The 25,797-nt window shown below is 42.7% G+C and overlaps 1 protein-coding gene across 1 annotated transcript; it reads left to right on the top strand.

The window, feature by feature from the left end:
- Window positions 1-899: 899 nt before the first annotated feature.
- SDHAF4 (succinate dehydrogenase complex assembly factor 4) lies at window positions 900-23,835 on the top strand. The gene is made up of 3 exons (XM_033935772.1): window positions 900-1,164; window positions 6,909-7,061; window positions 23,504-23,835. The coding sequence occupies exons 1-3, from the start codon at window positions 1,104-1,106 to the stop codon at window positions 23,611-23,613; spliced, it is 324 nt and encodes a 107-aa protein (XP_033791663.1). The 5' UTR covers window positions 900-1,103; the 3' UTR covers window positions 23,614-23,835.
- Window positions 23,836-25,797: the final 1,962 nt, after the last annotated feature.

Raw genomic sequence — 25,797 nt, 5'->3', positions numbered from 1 at the left:
TTCATGTGGGATCACTGAATGTGTGGAGGGGATCCCCAGAGACTCTGCAGGATTCCCGTTGCCCCCATTCCCATGCTGCTCTCTATTTTGGTGTACATAATTAGTGGGCAGTATTTTCACATTTTTTAGTTTTGTTTCATCCCATGCTCCTTTGCTCTTTTATATATTTGATTGTCCTTAACATTACACTTTCTTTTTTTAAGTTCATCGTTTTTATTGAATTTCAAAAGTTACAGAAGTTACTTTCCATAATCAACTCTCCAAATATAGGTGAATACAAAAAGAGGTATGTATTTACCCTGGTAAGGAGAACTATCCCAGACCATAGGAGGAGGGAAGACAGATATTTGACCCCAGGAGAGGGAAAGAGGAGATGGTACACAAGGGAGAGCATAAGGATGGGAGTAGTGGGGAAGGTAAGAAAATGGAAGAAATTCTGTTTATGGATATATAAGAATAGGGGAGAAGAAATAAGAAGATGCTACACCTAGAGGGGAAGTGAAGAGGAGGAAGAAGAAGAAAGTTTAATATTAAAAGTTAATGACAAAAATGGATGTGCCACTTTTGTGTATCTACCCCTGAGTTACGTTCAGATACGGGGAAGGCTTAGTCTGGACTCTGGGTTGGGTCGTAGGGTGTCAGTCTAACCAGCAGGCTCCTACACGCTTGTCTTGGGAATAGTGCGGATTCTTTGCAAACAGTAGGCCTCATCGGAGTAGTGTGGGAATAATTAAGTCATATAGGCAGCGGGGAGAAGAGAAAATCAATTTAGTAGTGGTACTTCCCGTTCCAAGCTATGGGAGACGGACTTTAAAGGAACACCTAAAAGTTAGTTGAGTGCCATCGACTCGTGCTCAAGTCTTAGCGCCTCGATAAAAAAAAAAAAGCAATCCCACTTTCGGTGTACCCGTGCTGACCCCAGTTCCCTAGCGGTGCCCGGAAATTGACTGTGGCCCAGCCCCACGAACACAGCGAACCGAGTCTTCCCTTGCTGACCAATCCGGAGCATCTCCGTCGTTTCTGGCAGCGACCAATACGGGAGCAGTTTACGTCTGACCTTGCTGTCGTGGTGCGTGGTTGGCGGGGGCTGCCTTGCCCCAGTCATGGCTGTGCGAAGCCTGCGGTGCGGAGTGTGCGCGGCTCGTTCTGTGCAGCCGGCGTTGGGTGAGTTACGGAGGAGAGTGTTGAGCTTGCAGGGAGTTAGGGATGACAGCCGCCATCGCCGGCGGGAGTAAAACGCGGACCTCAACTGCACGTCCTTAAAAATCTGAGGTGCCTGCCACTTTTAGTCTCGGCATAAGTTATGTCTCTGACAGACCCCCTATGCCACTTTAGCTCTGACGGATCCTAATGCTTTTCCCTCCCTTTGCGGAGGCTAAAAGTGGCACGGACCTCAGATTTTTAAGGACGTGCAGTTAAGATCCGTGAGGTCCGCGTTTTACCCCCTTCCTTATCAGTGGCACAATAATCCGATAGAGATCTCATGAAATGTGGGCTTCTGAAGTGATAGCACGGCAGTGTGCGTTTAGCTTTCATCGCCAATGTTGGGTTATACGGTTCCACTTTTCGGGTGCGTACGGGAGCCCCCCCCCCCCCAAACGCGTACGAAACGGAGAGACTGCAGTGTTTCAGGGACACGCTCACAAACCTTTCGTTTGGGCTCTTGGAAGCAGTTTCTGGATCGCTTAGGCTCCACCATACGAACAAACTTGTGTTGGTAGAGATCCCTCAGTTCATCTCGGCGATGGTTGACAATTACAAGGGAAATGTTACTTAGCTTAAAATGTTTAATTTTGTAAGGGCTTAAAACGATTCCTGCTTGTAGTCCATCAGAATTTCTAAACCAGAAATAAGTATCGTTAAAAAGGATAAACGAAAGTGACTGAAAACTGGAGAGTTGGAATATGATAGGAACAGAGGGGCCGGTGCTCAAAACTAGCGTCGAATTTGGTTGTGGCTGAATGTTAAAAATGGTTCAAGTGTAGGTGTGTTGGTGGTGTGCGTTAAAGATGGCCACAAATTGTATTGGAATATATTTAAGTGGATGGTAATGTGGCCGTAAGTATTCCTTTGCAATGCTCAAAAGCCCTGCAGTGTGCAGAACAAACAGGAAATGATAGGTGATAGCCTATGTCACAGTGGTGTAGCCATGGGGGGCCACGGCCCGCCCAAAATGTAATCTGTTTAAGTATGGCTGGCAAGGATTCCCAAGCTCCGGCCGCCGAAGACCTCCTTCCTGCTGAAGGAATTGATATGTTGGGCACCTGCCGGCATTATCTTGGAGCCACCACTGTTCCTAGCCACACACTACTCCCTCCCTCCCTCTTACATATTTAAGTTTTCATACACGTGTGAAACTAGAGAATGATAGTGACAGAATTTGTCACTGTCCCCCACAGGAAACCATCCCCATGCTGGCAGCATACAGATTTGCTAAATGTTGGTTAGACTGTGGACCTACATTTCTAGGGGGCACATCTATTATATACAGTAGACTCAGTTATCGGCACCCCTGGGGATTGGTAAATGCCAAATAAATGTAGTTTCTGGTTGTTTGAGACTTACTATACAAATAGGCCTAACTAATACTATACCTAACTAATACTATACCTAACATGACCCCATCCTGTTTTTAGGTAGCCTATACGGTTGTTCTCAAGCACAGCTTTGGGATACCAAAATGTTCTGCTCTCAGAAAGAGAGCAACTCATTGTAACAATTTCAAAAAAAGGCGCTGTGCATAGGGACAATGGGATGCAACTTTACAAGCGGCAGGCCCACAAGCCTCCCCTCCCCTCCCCCCCCCCCCCCCCCACACATCAATTCTGACATCTGAGAGTAAGTTCTAGGACAGCCAATCACTGGCTGGCTGGCCTGGAACTTCCTCTCCAACATCAGAATTGATGTCTGGGGGGAGGGGGATTGTGGGCCCGCTGCTTGTAAAGTTGCTGCATGCACCTGCCTGTTGCTGCGTCGGCGTCAAGGAAGCAGGAAGAAATTGGCAGCGGTGGCTTGGAGAAATTGGCGGTGGTGGCGGGTGGAAAAAACAAAAGGAATTGACCCTAAAATATCCACAAAGAAGAAAATCCAGAGAAAACCAAAAAAACTCTGTGGAGTGATGATGTTCCTAAATGGACTTTATTTGAAAGTGTCAAAGTTACACTGAAATCATCTGCATAAAATAATTTCATCCACATAAAAATGAATCATCCACATAAAAGCCTTAAAGGACCTAGTCCACTAGGGATAAAGGACCCAACAAGGTCCGCGTTTCAACAAAAAGTCTTCTTCAGGGGTCCCTGGGGGTCCTATAAAGGTGAATACGTGGGAAACAATTGTGTGGTGAGCCGGAAGTGAGACACTGCAATAGAAAGAGCATCTGCCTTTTGCTGCGTCGGCGTCGAAGAAGCAGGAAGAAATTGGCAGCGGTGGCTTGGAGAAATTGGCGGTGGTGGTGGGTGGGGCAGGGAGAGAGAAAGAAAGGGGGGACAGGGAGAGAGGAAGACAGATATCTACAATGTTATTACTTAAAAATTAGTAGATGTCCTGTTTTGAGGAAAAAAAATAAATGGTTACTTTAACTATACCATACCATACACTCAGAATCATTCTAGATCAAAACCTCTCTTTTCACCAGCAAATCAGCTCGGTAGTTAGCAAATGTTTCTACAAATTAAAACTCAATCTCTTTCATCTCTACTTGATCCTCCCTCTCTAAACATTCTTATTCACTCCCTCATCATTTCAAACATTGACTACTGTAATACCCTTTATTAGGGTATAAACCAAAAACAGATACACAGACTTCAAATCTTACGAAATACTGCTGTTAAACTTATCTATGATGCAAAAAAAAAATTTGAAATCGCATCACCCCGCTTCTACGTGATGCCCGCTGGCTCCCAAACCTCCATCACATTACATTCAAAATTCTGTTACCTATAAAATCAAACAATACCATACCCCTGCCTTTATAGACAAACATCTAATCCCTTACGCGTAAACTCGTACACTCCGTTCAAATTATCAAGATCTTGTTGTCATCGTCCCCCCCCCATCTGAGAAATCTTCTATGACACTACTAGAAATTCCATCTTCAGTCATGGCACCCTCACTTTGGAACACTCTTCCCCTACATATAAAGCAAGAGTCCTCTCTCAGTATTCAAGACAAAGCAAAACTTTCTTATTCAAGGATGCCTATGATACCTAATCCAGGATCCTGTCTGCTTTCCCTGAAATAATATTCACTTCAGATTCTCAATTCCAAATGCTTCTCTAGAGGCGTACTATCCCCTAATGTGCCATCCACCCCTCTCCTTCATTTATATATTTTTGTATCTTGATGTATTTTTTGCCACCTCTTGTACTGTCCTTCCCTGTGATGGTTTTTTTTTTCCTTTTTAACATTTGCTTTTAAAGTTGTTTTTTTTTTTTTTTTAAATTGACTATAAACCATATCTTGATGGACAGTATATCAAGAAAATAATAAACTTGGAAACTTGGATATTAATATTGAAATATAGTAAATAAAAGCAAAGAATTCCCCTATTCTAAGGCCTAAAATTCCTTTCTGCCTTTTCCTTCTTAGGTTCCGGCCTCCTCTACTCTGTCACTCACAAACTGCAGTTTTGTCTCCCTTCCCACCTCCCTTTTCTGATCTGAGTTGCTTTCAAACCCCCCCCCCCAAGTATCCATCCATCTCCCTTACCCTTCACCCTGCAGGACCAGTATTCGTGCCCGTCCCTTCCTTCTCCCCACACACACTTTTGGTACACCTCCCTCCCTCCCCCTCCATCTGTCCTCCCTCCCTTAGTGCGGGTCTGTCCATTCCCCCCTTATCTGTGGCTCTCCCAAAGCATCAGCAGCCACAAATCTCCCTCCCTCCAACTCCTGAAGCATCAGCTGCAGAAGAAAGGCCCTGCCGGGGCTGTCCGGAAACATCCTGTTTAAAGCGCTTCCCCTGCTCATCAGCTGCCGCTACTGCGTTGTGTATGTGAGGGAGGGAGAGGAGGTTGTCGGGATCAGCTGCTGCTTCTTCGGGAATTTGGAAATGTTGTCAGAACCGGCTTTGCGGACTGGAGGGAGGGAGATTTCTGGCTGCCTTGACACTTTGGGAACAGGAGGGAAAGAGGGATGGAGATCTGTTGCTGCCTTGATGCTTCGGGGACTGGTTGGAGGAACGGAGATTTATGGTTGCCCTGATTTTTCAAGGGCTGGAGGAAGGGAAGTTGTTGGGTCAGGAGTGCACAACTTTGGAGGATCACAGGAGATTTTTTTTTTTTTTCTGGTTGGTTAACTGAATGCCAGTTAACTGGGATTCTACTGTACATTAAAGATTCAAAAAGAAATGGCCTCTCTCATGTATTGATAACTTAGTGCGGTTAGGACATTAATATGTTGTTAAGGGGAGGCACAGCCATGTCAGAAAGTAGTCTTATCAATAGTTCCTTTCAAATACAAAATCTGTCATTCCAAAGTGAAAGGCTACTCTTTATAATCTAGCTGCCCAGGATTCACTTGTTCAACAAAATCAATTTTAGATGAGCTACATTATATTACATTATGGGTTCAGATTAAAAAAAGTAAACGACCCCCCCCCTCCCACCAAGCTTCTAGTTATACAGACAGTTTTTGTTCCACTCTTTGTAAATTTATTATCCCAGTTGGAAGCTGGATAACGGAACCATTTTGGAGTCACTTGTCATAAAAATAACTAACATTTAGTAGATGCCTGAATGTCGGTGTCGATAGAGACTCATTAACTTTGCTTGGGGTATGTGCCTGTTCAGTGCCAATATGATTTATAACTTACTACGAGTGCCACTGTGAACACATGAGCCATAAGTTTGATGTGCGGGTTCTATGATGCAATACCTGTATTATGATATCCATGACAAATACAGTATGTAGAAAATGACATGAGCGCTCTCAAATTCTCCCAAAGTGAGCTGTACACACGCAGCTCCTTTCTTTTTCTCTCCAAAATGAGTTTAGATGAAGAGCAAATCAGCTGTTAGGTGGGAATGAAGACACTTCGCTTATCCAATGGATAGGTATCATTTTGGTAGCTAAGTACTGAGGTACATGTACCATGTAAGTATTGAGGTACATGTAAGTATTGAGGTACATGCACTTTTTGACTTTGCGTCGGCCATTTTTCCCTCCATGTCAAAGAGAGTGCCGAGTGGCTTTAAGAAATGTACTCAACTACACATGACCTATTAACAAGGAATTTACAGAATCATTCTAAAATGATCCCTGAATGTCCTAATTCATTTAGTGGTCCTTTCTACTAAGGTGCGCTTAGTACCTCACAGTCCATTGTACATCTATGGGCTCCATGGCACTTGCGTGCACTAATTCATTATCGCACATCTTAGTAGAATGTTGTGTTCCACTATGTTGAATGCTGCTGAAATATTAAATTGATGCAAAATAGTCTGATTACTCTTGCTTATAGAGAGATAAGAATTGCCATACTAGAACATACCAAAGGTCCATCAAGCCCAGTACCCCGTTTCCATGTACCAGATCATGCTAGCACTTCTGTTAAGAGTATTCTTTAGGTTTAGAATGTGGCACAACTCCATAGGACTGTATAAGTTGATGAGCATAAACGCTGTGCCTCCTATATTAGAGTTATTGTAGTTGCCTCCTTGTTCCAGTTGAGTGCCTAATACAAAGCATCTTGCTATTCTTTTGGATTGTAATTCTTGAGCAAGGGTTTTGCTTTTTGACAGTATTGCATACATGGAGCTTAATTTAAAAAAAAATCCAATAACTACGTGGGATTGTGCATCATTTAGTTTAGTTACTGAAATTTATAAATTTTGAATTATTTTGTTTTTGTTTAGAATCAATATAGTAATCTTGACTTACATTTTAACACGTTGCCTATTTTTGTAGTGGGTACTGGGCTATATAACCCTTGGAGAGAGGTTAGCTCTGGTTCGGAAAACAACCTGAAACTGGACAAGATACCTCTTAAGAAACCGAAGACACCTCAAGGCCGTTTTGATGAAAAGGAGCAGCCCAATGCAGAGAAGGACCCTCTGAAGAGTAAGCCATGTTATTATGCGGCATGTTAAGTGTTACCGTAACGGTCATTTACGATCACAAAACAAACATGTTTCAGAAATTCTGTGGTGATCTCTAGGTTTATACTGAACTAAACAAAAAATGTTCATGTTGTCTTTGTATGGTTGTACTGTTGCCTCATATTTAATGGTTAGGAAGAGAGATGTAGTCAATGATATGTTCTGGGTAGACACAATTACATTACATTACATTACATTACATTACATTAGTGATTTTTATTCCGCTTGTACCTTGCGGTTCAAAGCGGATTACATAAGAAGAGAACTGGACATTTCCAGGATGGTACATGACAATAGAGAATACAGTTTGAGGATAGAGACTTAATAACAGAATGATAGTAAAGACTTAATAACATCGGAAGATGTTTTGGACGGCAATTACGTACTTGATACCTAAAATCAAAGATTCTCCAAGTGCCCACTTATCCCATGTTAGGGTGGATATGAGTTTGATTTGCCCATAAACAATGCAGAAAATCAAAGCCAGGGATTTTGTGTTTGCTTTGGAATTTTTTGTGAATTCATTTTGGTTTTCCAGGTTTCATCAGGTTTAAAGTCAAATTTTTGATAGTGAAAGACTTGTAGAAAAGTGAGGGGTATTGTTGAGGCCCAGTCGAAAGGGGAGGTTTTTGGTTTGTTGGTGTTTCCCATAGGGTTGCTGCTTCACAACAAACGATAGCCAAGTGTTAAGTCCAATATGAGGATTTCAGGGATGTATCACATTGCTCTCTTTTTAGTTGCATATCAACGATTTAATCTAGGATTACCCAAATGAAAAGCAAATACAGTCAAACCTCGGTTTGCAAGTGTTTTGCAAGACGAGCAAAACATTCCAGCAATCATGCCTTGCAAACCAAGCATTGACTGTATTTGCGAGCCCCCCCCCCCCAACACAAACCAGCAGCCCCCGCCCGCGCGCCCAAACACAATCCCTTATCCCGAGCTGGCACCAGCACCAATGCACAGGACGTGCTGGTGTCTGAAGATCTTGCCTGGGCTGGGCCTTGAGCATCTGTGCATGCTCAAGGCCTTCTGGTTCTTGCTCTCTCTGAGATTCTCAGACATCTCCGAGAATCTCAGAGAGAGCAAGAACCAGAAGGTCTTGAGCATGCGCAGATGCTCAAGGCCCAGCCCAGGCAAGTGGAAGGATCTTTGGGCACCGGCATATCCTGTGCGTTGGTGCTGGTGCCAGATCGGGGTAAGGAATTGTGTTTGAGTGGGTGGAGGACGCTGGATCACGGAGGGGGGTGCACAACACGAGCGGGGGGAGGGGGCGTTTGCTGGCGGGGAGGGGGATGGTGCTGGTTCTCGGGGGTGTGGGGGTGGCCTCGGGGGGGGGGGGGAACGAATCAAGTGAGTTTCCCTTCCTATGGGGAAACTCGCTTTGATATATGAACAATTTGGTTTACGAGCATGCTTCTGGAATAAATTATGCTTGTAAACCAAGGTTCCACTGGAATTATAGTGATTTTATTTAATAATTATGGTGTCTTCTGGTGAAGACAGGCTTTTAAATTAATAAACTTAAATTTAATATGCACAAATCCACTAAGGGCTCCTTTTACTAAGGTGCGCTAGCGTTTTTAGCGCATGCAGGATTTTAGTGCTTGCTAAACCCGCGCTACACGGCTAGAACTAACGCCAGCTCAATGCTGGCGTTAACGTCTAGTGTGCGGTATTGTAGCTCGCGCTATTTTGCGCGTTAATGCCCTAACACAGCTTAGTAAAAGGAGCCCTAAGAGTATATATTGCATTAGTAATCAATTGTCAAAAAGATGAACTATTGTCCTAATGTCAAGAAAGGAGTACAGTGTTTACATGTGTTTCTTTTTACTTACCAGAAAACACCAGTCCGACCGCGAATTTAAACAAATTTAACCTTATTTTACTAGCAGCAACCTGGTGAAATTTCATAGGACGATATTAGGTCTTTGACCCAGCATTTCTCTCTCTCCATTCTCTCTGGAACTGTTGAAAATCGCACTCCCTCTTACTGTTAAACTCCACTGTCGTCAAACTCATATCTGGTACCATCAGGACCTTCAACTTTTCCGTCATCAATTGTGCCACCTCGAAAGACAATAGCGAAAGACAAATCTTCCATTACATTTTATCTTAATTTAAGAATGCCTCCTCTTAGCTTGGGTAACTGACCTCTTCCTCAAAAGGACCCAAACTTTTCTCATCTCTTCAAGATTCTTAAACAGGTTACAATTCAACCTCCATTTCCTCTCTCACAGCCTATGACTTAGCATTAGCATTTATAAATGTAAAAAGACCCTTCAAGCCATCTTTTAGCTATGACTACTATTAATCACTCATGCAGTGCATACTTTCCATGTCCCAATCCAGTATCTACAAAGTTAGTTCTTCCATGATATCACCTGTGCCCTCTGACCACATTCCTAATAATCTCTTGAAGCAGCTCTCTAGATTATATGTATATATCGTATTTCCACTCAGTGATTTGCACTGATTTGAAAACTTGCCATTGTTTATCCTCATCTAAAGGGTACTAATGCTAATATATCCAGTCCTATGAATTATTGTCCCATCTCACAACTCCCATTTATTTCAAAGCTTGCAGAAAAACTTGTGGCTATGCAGCTAACTTTGTGAACTTTCCAAATTCTTCATTCCATTATTTCTTCATACCATTATTTCTAGTCAAATATCGTATTCCATGTGTTCAGCACACCCCCTGCACTCTTCCAGCAGCACTTTTTTCTTCAAATTTGTTCACACCCTGCTATAATATCCTCTTCAGTTGTTGCCCCCACTTTTTGGAATGCCATCACACCTAACATACAGACAGAATTGTCATTTTTAAGGTTCAGTGCCATTCTCAAAGCTTATTTGTCTGAGTACAAGCAGGCATAATATTCTCATCCATGGAACTCAGTATGGACACTGCCAAGTGCACTGTCACTTAAAATCTTTAGGTGGTGCCCATACCATGCATCTGCCTTCCCGCCCAATGGTTTCCATCAGTTTTCAGTCTTCCATGGAGCTGAGAATCTGTCTTTGGTTTCTCCTCAGTGTGTCAAGCTTAGATATCTTTTGAGCCTTCCTGGTTTAATTTTATTGTTATCTTAGAATTTTATAATTCTTAAATTTCTTGTTTTTTAGTTATTTCCTTGAATTTGGTTAAATTATTCTTTATTTTTTGGCTTTTGGACCACTTCAAGATATTTTTTTGCACCAGGGAGCATCAGCAGTTTTCTGTATATGTTGAACTCGAGCTTCCCAGGCCATTGAGCTTTTTGATTTTGCATCAGCCATTTTTCCCTCCATGTCAAAGAGAGTGCCAAGTGGCTTTAAGAAATGTACTGAACTACACATGACCTATTAATAAGGAATTTACAGAATCATTCTAAAATGATTCCTGAAAGTCCTAATTCATTTAGTGGTACTTTCTACTAACATAGAAACATGACGGCAGATAAGGCCTACTTGGCCCATCCACAGTAACCATTATCTCTTTCTCAGAGAGATCCCACGTGCCTATCCCAGGCCCTCTTGAATTCAGACACAGTCTCTGTTTCCACCACCTCTTCTAGGAGAATGTTCCATGCATCTACAACCCTTTCTGTAAAAAGTATTTCCTCAGATTACTCCGGAGCCTATCACCTCTTAACTTCACCTATGCCCTCTCATTTCAGAGTTTCTTTTCAAATGAAAGAGACTTGACTCATGCATATTTATATTATGTAGGTATTCACTCAATAAAGGTTTATCTTTCATCCCATTAAAACAATACGATCCTTTTAGTTTACGGACAGATTTAGAATGATTTTTTTTCGAACTTTGCAGTTAAAATTTTTCTTTGCAGTCGGTGAACCTAAACCTGGTAATTTAGATCCTGTATTAACTGGGTTTAAAGTTTAGTCTATACAGAGTTAGAAAAACTTGAAAGGGTTCACTACCCTCAAATTCAAAATCTTTCGCCAGGTGAGCGCAAAATATTGTTGAATCTCCAAAAAGATCCCACTGTTGTAATAAGGAAAGCAGATAAGGGAGGGGGGTTGTAATTTGGGATAAAGGTGAATATTTTCAGGAGGCTTATTCTCAGCTAAATAACATTCAGGTATATTCACCTTTGCAAAATGAACCTTCGGATGACATTTTTTCAGAAATATTAAATATTGTTAATGAGGGGAGAAAATCTGGCTGTATCACTAAGGCTGGATATAAATTTTTGACATTTCAGCAGTTTAAGGTCCCGGTTATATACTTCCTCCCAAAAGTCCATAAAGATCTACTACATCCCTAGGGGCGTCCAATTGTCTCGGCTAGGGGATCCCTATTAGAAAGGATTTGCAAGTATGTAGATACGTTTCTTCAACCACTGATGTCCAATATTCCTTTCTTTCTATTGGATACTACAGATTTTTAAAAATGCTTAGAAGCATATAGTCAAGCAGATAGTTCGGTTTTGATGGTGACATTAGATGTGAAATCACTTTACACCTGCATCCTTCAATTGGAAGCGCTTCAAGTAGTGAAAGATGTTTTAGACGGCCGTACCCGTCTGCATCAAGGGCCTGATTCTCCAAAGTGCATCCCGATTTTAGGCAGCTGTAGGCGTCCTACAGCTGTCTAATCAGCCAATCGGGATGCACGTTTTTTAAACAAATGCTCCCCAGACAGGCCGCCTATATTGAAGGCGAGGCCCGCAAGACACCTAAGCTCGCCTAAGGGCCTTAGGCGGGTCTTAGGCGAACCTAGGCGGCCCTACGCGTCTCCCTAGTAGAGGAAGAGACGCTTACAATGTAGGCCAACAAAATGCTGGTCTACATTGTAAGTAGACGCGGCCGCTATACTTATTGCGGCAAGGGATCTCTCTGCTGCTATAAGTATAGCGGGCCGCGGCCGCCAGTCCAATTGCTGGCAGGAGGGTGCCCAAACCCTCCTGCCAGAAGATGCCCCCCTGACACTACCGACCGCCCCCGCCCCCCCCCGACACTACCGATCGCTGGCAGGAGGGTGCCCAATCCCTCCTGCCGGAAGAAGTACCCCCTCCCCCGCGCTAACAGCCCTCAAACCTCCCTCCAACCAAACTAACCTTTCCTTGTTGGCCAGACGGGACCTGCCTGTCCAGCCGGCAGGCCCGTCACGTCGAAATGAGGCGGGCCTGCCCCTTCCCGGCCCATCCTTCCGAAGCCTAAGGCCTGATTGGCCCAGGCTCTAGAAGCCTGGACCAATCAGGCCTTAGGCATAGCGTGTCCGCCCATCCCCACTAAGTCTAAGGCCTTCTAGAGCCTGGGCCAATCAGGCCTTAGACTTCGGAAGGATGGGCCGGGAAGGGGCGGGCCCGCCTCATTTCGACGTGACGGGCCTGCCGGCTGGACGGGCAAGTCCCATCTGGCCAACAAGGAAAGGTTAGTTTGGTTGGGGGGAGGTTTGAGGGCTGTTAGCACCGGAGGGGGTGCGTCTTCCGGCAGGAGGGATTGGGCACCCTCCTGCCAGCGATCGGTAGTGTCGGGGGGGGGCAGTTGGTAGTGTCGGGGGGGTGCATCTTCTGGCAGGAGGGATTGGGCACCCTCCTGCCAGCGATCGGTAGTGTTGGGGGGGGCATCTTCTGGCAGGAGGGATTGGGCACCCTCCTGCCAGCGATCGGTAGTGTCGGGGGGGGCATCTTCTGGCAGGAGGGATTGGGCACCCTCCTGCCAGCGATCAGTAGTGTCGGGGGGGGGGGGTGCGGTCGATAGTGTCGGGGGGGGGGCGGTCGGGCCTCGCCTTCAATATAGGCGGCTTGCCTGGGGAGCATTTTTTTTAAAAAACGTGCATCCCGATTGGCTGATTGCCTAAAATCGGGACGCACTTTGGAGAATCAGGGCCCAAGTGCCTACGGAGGTTTTAATATCTCTCACAACTATAGCTATGTCCAAAAACTATTTTCTTTTTGATCACAAGTTTTTTCATCAGAAATCAGGGGTGGCAATGGGAGCTTCTTTTGCCCCTTCCATAGCAAATTTGTTTATGGCTAAATTTGAAAAAGACTGGATATATGCATCAAGATTTATGGTCCATATTAAAGTATGGAGAAGGTTTATAGATGATATTTTTCTTCTATGGACTTCTATTTAGGAACATCTAGAGTTTTTTCCAATATTTAAACAGCTGCTATCCTATGATTAAATTTGAAATGAAATTTGACAGTGTTGAAATAACGTTTTTGGATGTAAAGATTACACAGGAAAACGGGAGATTTTTAACATCTATCTTTGCGAAGCCTTCAGATAGGAATACTTTATTACGGTATACCAGCATGCATCCTATCACACTGAAGAATAATTTGCCTGTGTCACAATTCTTTCATTATTGAAGAATATGCCATTCGACTGAAGATTTTGTTAATAAAGCACAATTGCTACAAAGCAAATATGAACAGCGGGGATATCCAAAGTCTGTCATTTCTAAAGCTTACAAAAGAGCTAGGTTTAGTGCTCGGGAACAATTGCTATAATATAGACCTAAGAATAACAATAATGATTCTATAGCGTGTATATTATGTTTTTCTGGTATATTGCAGCGTTTGGGGAGAAAAATTAAATCTTTATGGCCTATGTTGCAAACTAAGCAAAATTGTCAAAATTTGGACTGCAAGTTAGTGTTTTCACAGAACAGAAATTTGAAAGATCTATTATGTCCTGCAGACGTATGGTCAAAGAAGGAAAGAGGGAGGGTTGGATTATTTTGGTGTAATCATTGCACTGCTTGTCCTTTAATAAGTGAGAGAGATCAAGTTTATTATTAGGATTTGATATACCGCTTATCAAGGTTATCTAAGCGGTTTTTACAATCAGGTACTCAAGCATTTTCCCTATCTGTCCAGATTCGAATACCTGGAAGAAAGCCTATTATGATGACACATCTAGTTACTTGTGGGTAGTTTACGCAATACTCTGTCCTTGTGATTTATGCTACATAGGGTATACTGCACAGAGTCTTAAAAAAGAGACTATTTGAGCATCTTTCAAACATCACACATAAAAGACAAGTAGATGTACTCACACAACATTGTGTTGAAAAAAATTATTCCTTTGAGGAGTTTTGGTGCTTTGTATTAATCATATTCCTCTTTCAGCTCATTGTGGTGACGTGAAGATATTGCTGTATCAAAGTGAACAGCGATCCATTTTCTTTTTAAAGACCATCTGGCATAATGGACTTAATCAGAAAGTAGAATGGTGTGCCTTTTATTAGCTTTGCGATGTTTGAAGGTGTGTTTCAATGAATAAAGTTTAATGGAAGTGACGTCCTGAAACCGGAAATATAAATCCGAGTGCCATTCTGAGCCGTGTGTGAACGGAGCAGGAGAGAACGTGAATTTCCCTGAAGCAGCCATTGATTGACGAAATAAGAGCCTTGTTGGACGGTAACATCCAGTTCCTTATCCTCATCCAGCGTGAGAATTGCTATAGCAGGAAGATCTACTCGCTGAAAGGAACATGATATGTTCCTGGTGACATCTATGAAGATGAACTGTGTTTTTTGTTCTTTTTCTTGGTTCCCTGTGCACAGTGGTGGCTTTGTTCCGTTTTGAAAAAATACATTTGAAAATTTGTGGAGTTTTTTTTGCCTATGATACAGAGCAGGACTGGCTTAAAAACTCATTGGGTTGCTGTCCATACATTGTTGATATTTGAGGCTTTTTCTCCACCAAGTATAAATGGTTTTTCATGGGGTATCCCCACCACTTGGCTAATAGTTTGATTGTTTATTGAATTTAAACATCTCTATCATATCTCCTCTCTCCTGCCTTTCCTCCAAAGTATACAGTAGCCTTCCTCTGGACCGACTCCATCCTTTTTATATCTTTTTGAAGGTGCGGCCTCCAGAATTGTATACAATATTCTAAATGAGGTCTCACCAGAGTCTTATACAGAGGCATCAATACTTCCTTTTTCCTATTGGCCATACCTCTCCCTATGCAACCTAGCATCCTTCTAGCTTTCACTGTCACCTTTTCAACTTGTTGGGCATGATTGTATGTGATGATCTTAATGTGGCCAAAGTCCCACTCTTCCGTGGTGCACATAAGTTCTTTAGCCCCTAAACTGTACCGTTCCCTCTGGTTTTTGCAGCCCAAATGAATGACCTTGCATTTCTTAGCATTAAATTTTAATTGCCAAATTTCAGACCATTCTTCAAGCTTCGCCAGGTCTTTCTTCATGTTATTCACACCATCCGGCGTGTCTACTCTATTGCAGATTTTGGTATCATCCGCAAAGAGGCAAATCTTACCCGACAACCTTTCAGCAATATCATTTATAAAAATGTTAAAAAGAACAGGCCCAAGAACAGAACCTTGAGGCACACCTGGTAACATCCATTTCCTCAGAGCTATCTCCATTGATCACTACCCTCTGTCGCCTTCCACTCAACCAGTTCCTGACCCAGCCCATCACTTTGGGACCCATCCCAAGGGCACTCAGTTTATTTATCAGACATCTGTGTGGAACACTCAAAGGCTTTGCTAAAATCTAAATACGTACTACAACAAGTTGATAATTAGAAGTCTACCTTCAAGGAGGAAAAGATCTCAGATTTACTACATAGGGAACATATATGTTTTCTCCCTATAAATTTGTGGCATATGGTTTCTTTCATTGATCAAAAACCTCCTCTATTAAAGATTAATGTTCTAAATTATTGTTTCATAAATTTTTTATATAATTTTTTGTCTTTTTATAATAGTGGAATGAAACTTTTTAGTAACTGTAATTTTTCTAAAAAACTTTATAAAGTGCAGGAAAAGTTACTTATCTGCTTCTTTGCATATGTAGAAGCATCTGGTGAAAGTGCTTGAGTGCTTTTGATGAAAGTGCTTCAGTTAAAGGTGCTTCAAAGTAAAGTGCTGAATGCCTGAATTGAAAATATTGCACATTAGAGAAACATAAAGTGCAAATGCTTAAAGCTGCCACAGTATATCACATCGAACTGGCAAAAAAACAGCACTTATCTCAAGAAGCTAAAAAGCTGGTAAAGTGCAACGTGCTTTAGAAGTCACTCCAACAAACATAAAGTTGGAAACAGCACTCGTACAGCAACAATTCACTATCTGTTCAACGGGCCCTGTTTCACCCTAAGGGGGGCTTCATCAGGAAACACGCTAAAATATAAATATATTTATATATTTAGAAAAAGTTAAGAGTCATTCTATATCACATAAATATCTCATATAATCACACCAAACTTACTTTGTGCCTGCGGTAGGGAGAAAACATATATGTTCCCTATGTGGTAAATCTGAGATCTTTTCCTCCTTGAAGGTAGACTTCTAATTATCAACTTGTTGTAGTACATGTTTTGTTACTGTTGATATACATCTTCCACTATCCAGCTTTGATAGTTAAAATCTAAATACACCACTTCTAGCGCACATCCTCTAGCCAATTCTCTGGTTACCCAGTCAAAGAAATTGATCAGATTTGTCTGACAAGACCTACCTCTAGTGAATCCATGTTGCCTCCAGTCCTGTAATCCACAGGATTCCAGAAACTTGACCATTTTCTGTTTTAAAAGTGTTTCCATTAATTTGCTTACCACAGAAGTCAGACTTACCGGCCTATAATTCCCTATTTCTTCCTTACTTCCACTTTTGTGGAGAGGGACCACATCCGCCCTTCTCCAGTACTCCGGTACCACTCCTGACTCTAGAGACTCATTGAAAAGGTCAGTCAGCGGAGCTACCAGAACATCCCTAAGTTCCTTCAGCATCCTTGGATGTACACCATCCGGCCCCATCACTTTGTCTACCTTTATTTTAGCTAGCTCCTCACGAACACAACCCTCTAAAAATTGATCATGATCTATTACTCCTCCATCCCTATTCACGTTTGTCTTCTGCGGTCCTGCTCCCGGCGCTTCAGCCGTGAACACAGAACAGAAATATTTGTTAAGCAATTTGGCCTTTTCTTTATCAGCTTCTACATATTCCTCCCCTTCACCTTTGAATCTCACAATGCTACTTTTGCACTTCTTCCTATCACTAATATATCTAAAAAATGCCTTGTCTCCCCGTTTTACCGTGTCAGCTATTTTTTCTTCCATTGCATCTTTGCTTTCCTGACTACACGACCAGCCTCTCTTAACTTTTCCAGATATTTTTGCCTGTCTTCCTCTTTCTACGATCTTTTGTAGTTTATGAAATCTAACCTCTTATTCCTTACCTTCTTAGCTACTACTTTTGAGAACCAAAGCAGTCTTTTTTTCCTCTTACTTTTACTTACTTGCCTCACAAAAAGGTTTGTCGCCCTTACAATCGCTCCTTTCAGTTTTGCCCACCGCATTTCTATTTCCAGACATTCCCACCCACACAACAATTCCTTGACATAAACCCCGTCCGAACAAAGTTCATTTTTTTAAAAGTCTAGAACCTTTGCTATTGAATGAGTCAGTCCATTGTACACCTATGGGCTCCATGGCACTTGCCTGCACTAATTCATTAATGCACATCTTAGTAGAATGTTGTAGTTCACTATGTTGAATGCTGCTGAAATATTAAATTGATGCAAAATAGTCTGATTACCCTTGCTTATAGACATAAGAATTGCCATAATGGGACATACCAAAGGTCTATCAAGCCGAGTATCCCGTTTCCATGAGAGGAAGCTCCCCAAGTAGCAAAACGTTTTAGCATCAGAGGCCAGAATTGGAATAAAGACTTGGTACAGTATAAATTTCTGAAGCCAAACAGAGTAGTGTGTGGTATATCATAAAAATAGCCTTACTGGGTAAGACCAGTGGTCCATCAAGCCCAGTAGCCCAGTCTCACAGTGGCTAATCCAGGGTCACAGTGGCTAATCCAGGGCCCTAGTACTTGACCAAAACCCATGCTGCCGATCTAAGGCAAGCAGTGGCTTCCTCCATGTCTTTCTCAATAACGGACTATGGACTTTTCCTCCAGGAAATTGTCCAGACCTTTCTTAAAATCAGCTTCTCTATCTGCTTTTACCACAACCTTTGGCAATGTGTTCCAGAGCTTAACTATTTTCTGAGTGAAAAAATATTTCCTCCTATTGGTTTTAAAAGTATTTTCCTGTAACTTCGAGTGTCCCCTAGTCTTTGTAATTTTCTAGTGCCACTGTATCTTTATTGAGATAAAGAGACCAGAATTGAATGCAATACTCCAGATGAGGTCGCACCATGGAGCGATATAGGGGCATTATAACATTCTTAGTCTTGTTAACCATCCCTTTTTAAATAATTCCTCACATTCTATTTGCTTTTTTGGCTGCCGCCATCGCACATTGGGTGGAAGGTTTCACTGTATTGTCTACAATGACACCCAGATCCCTTTCTTGGGCGCTAACCCCCAAGGTGGACCCTAGCATCCAGTAACTGTGATTTGGGTTATTCTTCCCAATGTGCATCACTTTGCATTTGTCCACATTAAATTTCATCTGCTACTTGGATGCCCAATCTTCCAATTTCCTAAGGTCTTCCTGCAATTTTTCACAATCAGCATACATTTTAACACCTTTGAACGGTTTAGTGTCATCTGCAAATTTAATCACCTCACTCGTCATTCCAGTTTCCAGATCATTAATAAATAAGTTAAATAGCACCGGTCCCAGTATAGATCCCTGTGGCAGTCCACTGTTTACTCTCCTCCATTGAGAAAAATTACCATTTAACCCTACTCTCTCTTTTTTATCCAATAACCAATTCCTAATCCACAACTGAACTTTGCCACCTCTCCCATGACACTCTAATTTTCTGAGGAGCCTCTCATGAGGGACTTGATCAAAAGCTTTCAGAAAATCTAGGTAAACTATATCAACCGGATCAAATTTCTCCAAGAACTTGAATAGTTGCACTACAGCCTCCAAAAAGTTTGAAGAATGGAATATTCGTTTTTGGTCTGTAACTCCTCGGTACCATATTGTTTACAAAAGCCACTTTGATAAGGATCCAAAAAATGTTTATCCAAAAACTGAATACTTGAGCTGAAATATTTTTATTTAAGTTTATTTTATTTTAGTTTTTTTATTAGAGTATAGAATGCTTCAATGTGTTATCTTTCAAAATATGATATATTGATTTTTGTTTTTTACCTTAACAGGTAAAACACCTTTTTATACTGATACACATCTTTAACTAGCTATAGGGGTCAAAGATCAACAGTGTAGTTGGCTTTCTGCACAATTTCATCCATTTCAATAGTCACCTTCCCAAATTCAGAATATAATATTTCTAAATTTATAGCACCAAATAAATTTGGAGATCGGGGGCCAAATTCTATAAACGGTGTCCCGATTGTAGGCGGCCTACTGCTACCTAACCAGCCAAAAACAACTTTAAAAAAGCACTTAAAAAAAAAAACATCCCAAGGCATGCTGCCTACATTGTAGGTGCCTCTGAGAGTCTAGGGAGGCACGTAGGCCTTAGGCGTGCCTTAGCCGACCCATGGGAGATGGCCTAAGGGATCTGACCAGTTGGAATCTTAGGCCACTCCCAGTGCATCCCAGAATGCACTGCGAATGGGGTCTAAGATTCCAATTGGCTCAAGTGCCTAAAGGCCCCTCCTATGGGAGGGGCCTTAAGCGTCTGGGCCAACCAGGGCCTAAGACCCCTCCCCGGTGCATTCCACGATGTACCGGGAAGGGGCAGGCCTGCCATTCGAGTGACGGCGGGCCAACAGGCTAGAGTCAGGAAGGATGCCTCCGGCCGGCAATCAACATGAAGTATGGGAGGGGGGTTCAGGATGAGTTAGGGGGATCCAGCGGGGGGTGGAGGAGATGAGGGTCCGAGGAGGCTACTTTACGGGATGGGGGATGTCCGGCAGGAGGGACTGGGCATCCCTCCTGCCGGTAGTCTTCGTGGGGGATGGGATGGGTTGCCGCTAAACTTATCGCGGCAGGGAGGTCCCTTGCTGCGATAAGCTTTGCGGCAACCTGATTTTCTAATCCGGCGCCTATAGAAACATAGAAACATAGAAATAGACGGCAGATAAGGGCCCACGGCCCATCTAGTCTGCCCACCTTAATGTCCCTCCCCTACCTTTGCCCTGTGAATAGATCCCATGTGCCGATCCCATTTGGCCTTAAAATCAGGCACGCTGCTGGCCTCAATCACCTGTAGTGGAAGACTATTCCAGCGATCAACCACTCTTTCGGTGAAAAAGAATTTCCTGGTGTCACCTCGTAGTTTCCCGCCCCTGATTTTCAACGGATGCCCTCTTGTTGTCGTGGGACCCTTGAAAAAGAAGATATCTTCCTCCGCCTCGATGCGGCCCGTAAGATACTTGAACGTCTCGATCATGTCCCCCCTCTCTCTGCGCTCCTCGAGCGAGTATAGCTGTAATTTGTCAAGCCGTTTTTCGTATGGTAGATCCTTGAGTCCCGAGACCATCCGGGTGGCCATTCTTTGCACCGACTCCAGTCTCAGCACATCCTTGCGATAATGCGGCCTCCAGAATTGCACACAGTATTCCAGGTGGGGCTTCACCATGGATCTATACAATGGCATAATAACTTCCGCCTTACGACTGACGAAACCCCTTCGTATGCAGCCCATGATTTGTCTTGCCTTGGACGAAGCCTGCTCCACTTGATTGGCAGACTTCATGTCCTCACTGACGATTACCCCCAAGTCTCGTTCTGCTACCGTTTTTGCTAGGATCTCGCCATTAAGGGTATAAGACTTGCATGGATTCTGGCTGCCCAGGTGCATAACTTTGCATTTTTTGGCATTGAAGTTGAGTTGCCATGTCCTAGACCATCGCTCCAGTAGGAGTAGGTCGTGCATCATGTTGTCGGGCACTGAATCTTCGTCTGTTGTGCATTTGCCCACTACATTACTAAGTTTGGCGTCATCGGCGAATAATGTTATTTTACCTCGAAGCCCTTCTGCCAAGTCTCTTATAAAGATGTTGAATAGGATTGGGCCCAAGACTGAGTCCTGTGGTACTCCACTAATCACCTCGGAGGGGGTGCCGTTCACTACCACCCTTTGGAGCCTACCTCCAAGCCAGCTCCCAACCCATTTCGTCAATGTGTTACCTAATCCTATAGAACTCATCTTGCTCAGTAACCTGCGGTGTGGTACGCTATCGAATGCTTTGCTAAAGTCCAGGTACACGATGTCCAGGGACTCCCCAATATCCAGCTTCCCCGTTACCCAGTCAAAGAAGCTGATCAGGTTGGATTGGCAGGATCTCCCCTTAGTAAATCCATGTTGTCGGGGATCCCGTAGATTCTCTTCATCCAGGATCTTATCTAATTGGTGTTTGATTAGAGTTTCCATTAGTTTGCTCACTATCGATGTTAGACTCACTGGTCTGTAGTTTGCTGTCTCCATCTTTGAGCCTTTCTTGTGGAGTGGAATGACGTTAGCCGTCCTCCAGTCCAACGGGACGCTGCCTGTACTAAGGGAGAGGTTGAAGAGCGCGGACAGTGGCTCCGCCAAGACATCACTCAGCTCCCTAAGCACCCTGGGGTGCAGGTTGTCCGGCCCCATTGCTTTGTTAACCTTGAGCTTTGACAGCTCACCGTAGACACTGCTGGGCGTAAACTCAAAGTTACTAAACGGGTCAACTGAGCCAACCCTTGTCTGTAGCTGAGGGCCGAGCCCTGGCGCTTCTCGGGTGAAGACCGAGCAGAAGTATTCATTTAATAGTTGGGCTTTTTCCGAATCCTTTTCCACATAGTCTCCCTCTGGTTTCCTAAGACGTACAATCCCACCTGAGTTTTTTCTTCTATCACTGATATACCTGAAGAAGGATTTATCTCCCTTCTGGATGTTCTTTGCTAGAGACTCCTCCATGAGGAATTTAGCCTCCCTGACTGCTGTTTTGACGGCTTTTGATTTGGCCAGGTAGTCTGCTCTAGAGTCCTGCTTCCCTGATTGTTTGTAAGAGATGAATGCTTTTTTCTTCTCCTTAATCAGGTCTGAGATCTCCGCAGTAAACCACTGTGGCTTATTGTTCCTTCGCCATTTACTTACTGATTTTACATAGCGGTTTGTTGCTTCTTGTATGGTTGCTTTCAAAGTCGACCACATGTCTTCCACGTTATCGGTTTCTTCTTGGCTTTGTAGCGCCTGGTGAACGAAGTCTCCCATTTCTTTGAAATTTGTGTCCTTGAATTTGAGGACTTTGGTTAGTGTAGTAGATTTAGTGAAACCTTTCCTGATATTGAACCATACCATGTTGTGGTCACTGGAGGCCAATGTGTCGCCCACCGAGACCTCTGTGACACTTTCTCCATTGGTAAGTATCAGGTCCAGTATTGCCTGATCCCTTGTCGGTTCCAACACCAGTTGCCTGAGGCTTGCTCCTTTCATAGAGTTTAATAGCCTCTTGCTGCTGCCGGAAGCAGAGGTAAGTGCAACCCAATCCACATCAGGCATGTTGAAGTCACCTAGCAATACTGTGTCCCCACGCAAGGTGATATTTTCTATATCTTCGATTATTTCCATATCCAGGTCATCCTGTTGTCTTGGGGGTCTGTAAATTACGCCAAGATACAAGCATTTGTCCTTCCCTCTGGCCAAATTAACCCAAAGGGATTCCCCAGTATACTGGACATCTGAGATTCTCGTGACCTTAATGTCATCTTTAGTATATAATGCTACACCCCCTCCCTTCCTACCCTCTCTGTCCCGCCTGCGACATAAGACTCTGGTTACAGAATCGTGGTGTTAGATGGGCTTAGATACGATTCTATATAGGACGCCCATGTGCGATTTCTGAGACTGGGCATCCTATACAGAATCCAGCCCTGAATGCCCATTTGAGATTGGTCACCAGAAACACACATCCTATGTTTCACTATGCATATGATGGTGACAGCCGAACTCAACTGTAAGATGTTATCTCACAGCTTTGCTAAACTTCATTCAACAGTAGTTTATTTAAAGCTTTATATTCACTGGTCCTCAGCGGGCCATCACGCACTCAAACTCTCTCATTGTGCTGGGCTTTACGCTCCCACTCGTCATTGGATCCAGTATGCACAACTTCAATCTCTTAAATAAATAACTTAGTGTAAATACTAAAAGTACTTAGCTTTTAGTAAGACACTGTTCAGGGGGGGGGGTTATTTATTTAAAAGATTGAAGTAGTGCATACTGGATCCAATGACGAGTGGGAGCGTAAAGCCCAGCACAATGAGAGAGTTTGAGTGCGTGGTGGCCCGCTGAGGACCAGTGAATATAAAGCTTTAAATAAACTACTGTTGAATGAAGTTTAGCAAAGCTGTGAGATAACAACTTACAGTTGAGTTCGGTTTATTTGATATTTTCTTCATTCTAATATATCTCACCATATTAGTGCCTTAGTCCACATTTTATGATGGTGACAGAACATATATGCCATTCGGCAGACATTTTAAATGTTGTTTTCGGTATAATCTGTGTAGAGTGATTCCTGAACTTCCTTTGTTTCTTATGCAGGGTTCCCAGATGACATCAATCCAGTATCAAAGGAGAGAGGTGGGCCCAGAGGTCCTGAGCCTACTCGCTATGGAGACTGGGAAAGAAGAGGTCGTTGTATAGATTTTTAATGCACAGCCATACAGTAGTGTAATCAGAAAGCTATTTTTATTGTAAAGTTTTTAGTTTAGTTGTAGTTATTTATATACGACCTTTCTAGAAAACAGCTCAATGTGCAATTTCAGTATATAAAAAAGTCATGAAAAGTTTAATTTAAAACTGTGAAATACTGAGAAACAATAGGCTAATAACTATTTTTAAATAATGTAAATAAAAGAATAAGCATCTCTCCATTTTTGTTGTCCTATTTTATTCCTGCATAAATGTTGTTAACATTTTGTGGTGATATTCCTTTATCTTGAATCATAAGTTCAGGAGCTGGAGCTGCTGTGTTGATCCTTCTCAGAATCCTATGTAGACATCACATTTATGCAGGAACACAGCTCATAAATACACTTGGAGAAGAATTAAAGAAGTGAGTAGTCACCAATCAATCTTGTAGGGATCAGCTATTTATTCATTTTGTCAGTTTGTTCTTAAGGCTCATAAATATTCAATAGAAAAAATGCACATTGGTTATTAAAAAAAAAAAAGTATAAGTCCCTTCTGGATTCCATACTCTAGGTGTTCAATCCCATCCCACAATCTGAGTATGTGCTCCTACCTTAGAGAGAGAGTTAGAGCCCCCTGCAGTTTCTGCAAGCAATCCGTGCAGAAGACTTCTGATTTGCTCTGCTTCCTTTTCTTATTTTGGTCACTTAAAGTTTGTTTGTTTTTCTGTGGCTTCAGTGCTCTGAGACCCCTTTTGGTGACCTCTGCTGGAGGAAAGGACATAGCCCCGCAGAGCTGGACTGCCGCTTCACAGAGAAACTTTGGTGGACCTGTGGAGCCAACCTGCTGTGGTGCCACCCTTCTCAGACTCGGGGTCTGTTCCCCTGGAAGCTCGCTTGCCCACTGACCTTGGCAGGGGTTTAAGTGCAGGCTATATGCATCCTGTGTAAAAGTCTCTTACTCCACTGTTAAAAAAAAGCCGACCTAGACCCATCTTTGCCGTCAAGTTATCAACCTATAACAAATATCCCTCTATTAACTAAAATGGTGGAATCTTATTTCTGTCCAACTCCTCTTATTTGGAGAAATTTTTCATTCTCCTACCGTGTCGGCACGGATTTAGGCAAATTTCAGCACAAAAACCTCACTGGTGTCATTAATATCAAAGGTTCAGCAATTTCACTTGAGCAATAAATATGCAATCCTATTACAATTTGATCTGTCTGCGGCTTTTGATGTCGTTCATCACAATATCCTGATTCATCAGCTTTCTGAGACAGGTCTCGATCTTACAGTCCTAGATTGGTTCTCTAAATTTTTGCAATCTTGATCTTATGTTGTTAACATGAACGGTACTATGTTTCTTCCCTGGAAGCCTCAGGGTTCACCTCTCCCATTCTTTTCAATATTTATATGACCACTGAAATTTTTCAAATAATCTCCCCTCGAATCTCTGTATACTTTTGCTGATGACATCTTCGTTCTCCTTGAGGTAGACTCAAATATTTTGAACCTATTCATAAACATAATCTAATGCATAACGAAACTTCAATCTTGGGCCCTTTCCATTCAAATAAAATTAAATGAGACAAAAACACAAAATTGTTATGGCCATCTCCCTTCTTCTATCACATTACCATCAGGGACATCCTTGCAGATTTACTTTTCAAGCAAAGTTTTGGGCTTCGTTATAGATTCATCACTTTTTTTTAAATGAACATATTTATTTTCTGGTAAAAAAAAAAAATGCTTCTTCAGCCTTCATATGCTAAAAAAAAGTTAGGTTGTGTTTCCATCAACAACATTATGCTGTTCTTGTTCAATCAATTATTCTTTTGTGGTTAGACTATTGTAACTCTATCTCAGTATGACCAAAAAATGTTTACAAAGACTCCAGTTGAGACTTCCTGTAATGTAACGGAAGCGAAAGGATGGATAACGTGTGAGCGCACTCCAGCTCCATGCTAGATGAGGTGCAATTAGCATTCTATCCTACTGAATTTCAATTAAACTGCTGGCAAGAGTATCGAGAAGAGAGAAGTATTCTGTTTGGATAAATTTTCTTTCCTCTTCCTCTTCTCTGATCGTACCTGCCTCTGCCCTGAGCTGCTAAACTTGGAAGCCGTGGTGCCTCCTCCCCATATTGCGGCTGGCCCTGCTTATAGGGGAAAGGAGCGATGGAATGAAGTTGAAATAAGAAATAT

This window comes from Geotrypetes seraphini, chromosome 3 (assembly GCF_902459505.1).
Source record: "Geotrypetes seraphini chromosome 3, aGeoSer1.1, whole genome shotgun sequence".
Taxonomy (NCBI): domain Eukaryota; kingdom Metazoa; phylum Chordata; class Amphibia; order Gymnophiona; family Dermophiidae; genus Geotrypetes; species Geotrypetes seraphini.
This window is presented reverse-complemented; position numbering and strand designations above follow the sequence as displayed.

Excerpts from the sequence above, each read along its gene's own strand:
- SDHAF4 (XM_033935772.1), top strand. The coding sequence starts at position 1,104 with ATGGCTGTGCGAAGCCTGCGGTGCGGAGTGTGCGCGGCTCGTTCTGTG. Across the intron at positions 1,165-6,908 it reads TTCTGTGCAGCCGGCGTTGG|TGGGTACTGGGCTATATAAC; the intron begins GTGAGTTACGGA and ends CTATTTTTGTAG. Across the intron at positions 7,062-23,503 it reads AGAGAAGGACCCTCTGAAGA|GGTTCCCAGATGACATCAAT; the intron begins GTAAGCCATGTT and ends TTTCTTATGCAG.